We start from the raw sequence: 6,862 nt of genomic DNA on the forward strand, positions 1-6,862 counted from the left end.
GAGTGTCCCCACAACGAACTGCAAATTAACATTCAACTATTCCAAGTTAGTTCGCAGTTTAATTTATATACTGCGATGCTCGCATCTGTGAAAAACAGGTATGAAGTTGCGTTATTTGTCTCCTGTATCTAATGTATTGTTTTATGAGAGCATGCGCAAGCAAGCGTAACAAAAGCGACACGTACATTGTGTTGTGCGTTCAAAGTTAGCTTCTTCTCTCACAGAACAAACTTATCTTACTCGAGGACACAATTACGATTTTTTTAACGTCAGTTTTACATTAAAATTGTAAAGACGAAGTCAACAAAATATCATGTTTTATTGTCTTAATAATAATATTGCATCATGGTGCATTGTGTGCACTCGATCGAAGTACATGCAATCAAAGAGTGCATAAATGTAAAAATAAAATAATTTTGTGTTTTGCGTAAAAACAAATTAAGTTTTTTGCGACTAAGAAAGAAAAATAGTTGTTCGTGTACGACTGTCTTCTATTTCCAGAAATTCTACTGCTATTGCGGAACGACCAGAAGGAGAGACGTAGAAGAGAGTCTTCCGGAACGTATTTCCAAGAGATTCTTATCGCTCTGTGCGAATCCGTTGAAGAGCACCAGGTTCTTTGTCGATTTTTGAAACCGCCGTGTCTTTACCCGTTATTTCTTCATTCTTCTTCGTATTGTCCTTCGGAATTTTCCGGAGATCGATTAAATATCGCGTTCTCAAAAAGAAGTATTTCTCATTGAAGTATTCTATGTTGAAAGAAGAAAGAGAGAGAGAGAGAGAGTGTCGAAGAAAACATTCTTTTTCGTCTCACAAGAGATCTCGCGTTAAAATAGTAAATGTATCTTCTTTCTCTGTTGCCGAGACTAAAGCTGGGTTTCAATTGTTATTTTACGGAAGAATAATAGCGCGTAGTACTAACCTGTTGTCGCGTTTGTGAAGTTTCGAAATCAAAAAATAAAAACTGACTAAATTTCACACGCAACCAATTTGTAGAAGGAAAAGTTGTACATCCAATTTTCTTTCCTAAATCTAGATAGAGAGAGAGAAAAAAGATCGATTGTGTTGAAATGAACGAACATTGTTCTCGCGTTTCTTATACTTTTTATTAAATAAAGCCGAGTACAGCTTGTTTGACGCATCGCGGCTAAATAGATACAAAAGTAAATGTTACTTGAGAACGTTTACACGACAATTAATTAATATTAAGAAAAATATTATAATTTACACTTGATCTAGTGGTTACTTGAGTTTAGCTCAACATGAGCGCCAGTGCGAGACTTATCTTCTAATGTAACGCTGAACGGGACAGGAGGCGGAACTTTGCGTTGTGTTTTTTTTTTTTTTTTTTTATTTTTTTCCGAGATCGACGGATCGGAAAATCTGTTTTCTTCTTTCTTGGACGGATCTAAGACAGCTTTTAACGGGAGTCGGTGCAAGGATCTTTCGCGTCGTCTGCGCATGCACACGTCCTGCCGCCTTGACCGTCCGGTAGACAAAGTTGATCCGCGCTGCATCTTCCGTTTTCATACTGGCACACGTTACTCACTACGAACGAATAGCGGTTGTAAATATTTACGAAGTTTCTGACGATATTAAATTCTCATCTTCTAAAGAATTTATCTTTAAAAAGAGAGTGGGGGAGAGAGAAGAAGTCTTGCGAAGTCTCGTTAACTTCTCGACCTCGCGAATGCGGTGAATCGAAATTACTTTGTTTCTCAAAATATGTATATTTTTTGAGAAATATTTATGGAGATGAAACTCACCCCTCGGGCATGACTCGGGAACGACCGCAATGCCGTATAATTTTCCGCTTCCACCTGGTGGAACAGACAACGGCTTGCGTCTTTCGCCATTGGTTTTCATGCCAACTTCGATCTTGTGTCTGCAACGCGAGAAGTGCGATATATATATATAAAAAAAAAACTTTCGTGCTTTTTCGAGTTGTTGTTTTGATTTTTTTTTTTTCGCGAATGTGTTTTATCTTTGTCTTACGTTTTCCAATCGGTCCAATAATAATAATTCTGAGAGATTGCCAAGCCAAACGGATAAATAAGCTCATTGGCGACGACGTTAACTTCCTTGTTGTCTATTTCGACACAGCCTGAGAACAAAAGGTCAATTTATTTGTCAAGAAACGAGCAAGTAGAGCGTTAACAAAAACGTATCCGACATTTTTGAGCCAAGATTAATGAATACTATTTCGATGCGCGCTCACTGATTAAAATCTATATTTACTTATCGTGAACGTTCCGGCGTCGGCCCAGCAAAGCTCATCCGTCGACCAATCAATACTTAATGAATTTGGTAGCTTAACGTAATCACCCTGAAGGAAGATTGCTCGGTCAGTACCGTCTTCGTTAGCCCATTCCAGTTTGGGGGAAGCGCGATTCCAGTCGGACCAAAATATTTTACTTAAATAAAATAATATCAAAAATTATTAGTGTTATTATTATAAAAAAAAAAACATATCTATTGTAGTAATTCAAACAGAAGGAGAAGAAAACACTTTTAATAAATTAAAAATTAGTGTTTGCAAACTTTTAAAAATCAGTTCAAAATTATTCGCAAATTTGTAAGAAAGCTAGAAAATTACAGGATCATCAATATATGCTTTGCAATGATAATTAGATTGAGGAAACTGCCACCACCGTTCTCATTTTTAGTTGCGCAAATAGCGCGTCTAAGAATGTGATTGCAGCAAGCTCGAAGAGAAAGTACACACGGAACTGAAAAGTTTTGCAAATAGATTTTCTCCGCGCTGGCGGATCTTTACCCCCGATATGGATGAACAGCTATTCCCCTCGGATTGACCAGTCCATCGGAAACTAGAACTTTGCGTTTCTTTGTCACAAGACTGGCAACCTCGACGGTCGTTTTGCCTGAATCGGTCCAGAAGATATTCCTCGAGACCCAATCAATCGACATTCCCTCGGGACTGCTAACTTTCGGAATAAATGTCTGCGCCATCGATCCATTATAAGATAGTTCGACTATCCTATTGCCTGCAAGATAAAGTGCGTTCTTTTTTTTTATCTTGCAATTAGTCAGTAATATCTTTTTTCTTAATTTATCTAATTAACAATTGGTAAACGAATTAATCGACGCGTTCTTGTGAATTAAAGTTGTCTAAAAACTGTTGTTGTGAGCTGCAAAAAAGCTCGGAGTTAGATAATTTTCAATGTCAAGTATGTATAAAATATATACGTCGACAAAAATTCGGAATAAGTAGCCTCGTCTGAATCACAAACGCGCAATTTACCAGTTATGTCGCTGGAATAAGCTTTGCCGGCGAGGCAATCGATATCTAGGGCGATCGCCATTTGCGTGTAATCTATGTAGATCGGATTTCCTGGATTCTGTTGCGTGGGCGTAAACGGTATTCGATGCGTGGCCATTCCTTGATTAACAAGCAAAAAGTTGGAGTCGTGTTTGGGTCGGGGTTTGCAGTTCATACCGTCGCCGACGTAACCCTCGTTGCAAACGCAAGCGAACTGATTTTCGCCGGCCGTCACGCACTTTGCTTCCGTGGAACAGAGATTCGGGTCGTGTCTGCACGAGATATGCGGAAGACACGTGAAACCGTCTCCGTAATAACCCTACGAGCCATCAAAATTATACATCGTAAAATCACACAAGAGAATCGCAGCGCATTTAATTAACCGAAATTACATATTTCCAACTCGAGAAAAGTTTTAGTTTTTAGTTGCGAACAAATTTGTATTTTCGGAAAAAAAAAACACGAAACTTTGTTTAACGTCGGTAGAAAATGCTACTACTGAAATTTGCATTTTAATATTTATAAAATCAAAGCTGTGTGTTGTTAATGCAATGTGAGCTCTGTGCGTATTTTATGTATGTGTGTGTGTAAATTCAAGTACGGAATCGTCCGTATCAACGCACCGGTTGGCAAATGCACGCGAAATTCGCGGACGTCTGATTGTATCCGCAGACTGCGTTTCGGCCGCAGTTATTCAAAACGTTACATCCGATATGGTCCTCCACGCACTGGCGCATACCGTCGCCGTGATAGCCGCTTATGCAGACACATTTGTATCCACCGTCGCCGGATGACACGCATTGCGCGTTCACGTGGCACTGAGAAGGATTCGTCGAGCAATCGGACAGCACGCATCGATCGTCCACCGTGCTATAACCGGGATTACAGGTGCATTCGTAACGCGAGCTTATGGGATGATAGGTGCAACTTTCGTTCTCCTCGCAGTCAGAATTCTCGTTGCACTCGTCTGGAAAACGAAAACAAGATGTCGTGCAACACACTCACCGTCTGGGTTTTCATCGCGCAAAGTAAGAGAACGAACGATACGAGAATATCTCATTTGAAATAATTACTATATAGCCGAACTACATAGGAACAAAAATCTGGGAAAGTCCCGTGACCGTCGAATTCTCGATTTGTATGCTAATGCGAAATGCAAAGAAGGCAATATGTATGCGCAATGGGGATTACTGATCGAAGAGAAGAAATCGCGGGCATTCCGAGATGCGTCGTGCGACATGCGCGATCGCGTGAAACCAAAAAAAAAAAAAAAAACTTAAAAAAATTGATAAAAGCACCGATGGGACTGCATGTTGTTCCGTCGCCCTTGTATCCTGGATTGCACACGCACTTTGCAAGCGGCTCCTCGTGCTGGCAGGACGCGTTCGGGTCGCAGACGTCCACGTCCAAGCAGGATACTTCTGCGCGAATAAGAAGCACTGATATGCATTATCGTCAACATACCTTTCTCACTCCTCTTAGACTTTTTCGTCGAGAAAAAAATGTATAATTGTATGTGAAAAAACAGCGGACATTTCAAAAATACAGAATTTTTATCGAAAAATTAATTAAATCTATTGTACGTGCCAACTTTACATTTTTGCAAAAATGTTGCAATAATATACATTGTATCGTAGTGTAACATACGCTCTTCGATATATCCTGATTGATTGTCGGCTAACAATAAGTGAAGACGCGCAAGATGCATTTTCTCGTACCTGTCTTGGTGCATTCCATACCGTCGCCTTTGTAGCCCTGGTTGCAGCGGCATTCGTAATAGCCGGTACGCTTCACGTAGATGCACTGAGCGTAGGGATGACACCTGTTCACCACGTTGCAAGATACTGGACATAAGCGTGTATGCGATTATGATATATTGCTTAGGCAAGCGACGACGATAGCCGGCCTGTTTCCGATAGCGAAAAATTTTTTAACAGACTGCGGCGAAAAAAGAACTTTCGCGATTTTGTTCAATGAGGAGAGTTACACATGAAGTTAATTATCGGATATTTTCTCCCGTTGATGACGAAAAAGCATCTGATATTGCAACAAATGTACATCGACAACTTTAGGAATATACATAAGAGCATTTCGCGAGATACCAATATGAAATATATATATATATTGAATGACATGCACAAGATAAAAAATTACGAAAAAAAATGTTTTGCAGAAAATATTAGCACACACTAGTTTCCCAAGATCGTTCGAGACGTCGAATTTACTTTAGCGCGCATAATTTGAAACATCACGTTTCACATATAAACTTCGAGGAAACATTTCTTGAGAGAAATAAATATTTGTCTGAAGATCCTTGAGTTACTTCCGCCCGTGCATGAAATATTAGAAGACACAATATTTGCATTACTTGCAACACAAATATTAGTTGGAAAAGAGAAATTACATATTCTACAGAGACTACATACATTTCCTGATACGTTTTCCAATTTCGCGACATAATCTTCCATCGTGATATTTACCGAAAGGTCGCGCGCGTCGTCGTAAGTTTCTGAAAAATAAGTTTAGGAGAGAGTTTGGGAAAGATGGAAGAACTTTGAGTACACATATACACTTATTTACGGGAAATACCAACAACTTCTTTCTTATTTGCATTGCGTCCCGAAAAAAAAAGAGTCGGGATACATGCGAGAGACTCGCTCTCGCGCTAATTCGTACGTGCGCGCATCGAGAGAGAAACAAGAACGTTAACACATTTTGTTACATTGTTCGACAATTTTTCGACGTGCGTTATCGTTATAAAACAAAAATTGTTATTTCTCCGGTATCGCGCGAGTTGGGAATTCGCGCGCTCCGGACGGATGTTTTCATTAATTACAAGATAAAATGACGAAACGCATTGAGCGATGATGAAATTAAAACAGTCCCGCGCGTATGTAGCACTGTTATCGCAACTCGTTTAAAGAGGATGATATGCAAAGCGGTTTGAATGTTTATTAATGAACTTAAATAGCTTAAAGCCAAGCGGGTGAGCGCATCCCGTACAGTTAGATCCTGATGGACCCTTCGTGTCGTGGCGGTATCCTGGCAGAGGAACGCAAATTCGTAATCCAAAATGGTCGTAATCGTATCCCAGGGGACATATGCAGACGTCGTCGAAGCATTCCGGTAACGGACGTGCTGATACTAAAACGCATGATGCATCGACGAACGATGTTCGTCGCGTACCGTTAATTATTCATAATCTCAATTGTTATTACGCATTACACACATATACACTGATTGTATCCTCGCCTCGCGTGGATTCAATCTTGTTACTTCATTCGCGTGCAATATATTTGTTTCGAGAGCAATTTGCTCGTCATTCGATTTGCTTTCGTTTTAAATTAAAAAGCTTAAACGTCTTTGTCCGGCTTTTAATTAAAGAATTCTCTCGTAAAAAACACGCATCAGACGCGATGCTCTCTTCAGAGCGAGAAAAAACCACGACACATGTGTAACTATTAACGTCTATTAAGCTGGCGCAGCTTTTGTCGGAAATAAAAAAAAAAAAAAAAAAAAAAAAAAAAAAAACTGCAAAAAAAAAAAAAAATAAAGAGCAGTAAATTCTTGTGTCGTTTAACT

At 39.5% G+C, this 6,862-nt stretch overlaps 1 protein-coding gene across 3 annotated transcripts in view; it reads right to left on the reverse strand.

Annotated features, from left to right (window-relative positions):
* Positions 1-1,333: 1,333 nt before the first annotated feature.
* Positions 1,334-6,862, reverse strand: part of LOC109855851 (nidogen-2) — a 20,314-nt gene continuing 14,785 nt past the window's right edge. Inside the window, exons 12-21 of one of the 3 annotated variants that reach the window (XM_020430512.1) lie at positions 6,284-6,424; positions 4,999-5,124; positions 4,579-4,701; positions 3,904-4,247; positions 3,263-3,599; positions 2,777-3,005; positions 2,239-2,414; positions 1,996-2,104; positions 1,767-1,885; positions 1,334-1,548 (exon numbers count right to left, since the gene is read on the reverse strand). In XM_020430512.1, coding sequence (XP_020286101.1) covers positions 1,421-1,548; positions 1,767-1,885; positions 1,996-2,104; positions 2,239-2,414; positions 2,777-3,005; positions 3,263-3,599; positions 3,904-4,247; positions 4,579-4,701; positions 4,999-5,124; positions 6,284-6,424 — 1,832 coding nt within the window. In that variant the 3' untranslated portion in view covers positions 1,334-1,420. The remainder of the gene's footprint in view (positions 1,549-1,766; positions 1,886-1,995; positions 2,105-2,238; positions 2,415-2,776; positions 3,006-3,262; positions 3,600-3,903; positions 4,248-4,578; positions 4,702-4,998; positions 5,125-6,283; positions 6,425-6,862) is intronic. The other 2 variants (XM_020430513.1, XM_020430514.1) reach the window with 2 other exon arrangements.

This window comes from Pseudomyrmex gracilis, unplaced genomic scaffold (assembly GCF_002006095.1).
Source record: "Pseudomyrmex gracilis isolate BER0280 unplaced genomic scaffold, ASM200609v1 scaffold_100, whole genome shotgun sequence".
NCBI lineage: Eukaryota > Metazoa > Arthropoda > Insecta > Hymenoptera > Formicidae > Pseudomyrmex > Pseudomyrmex gracilis.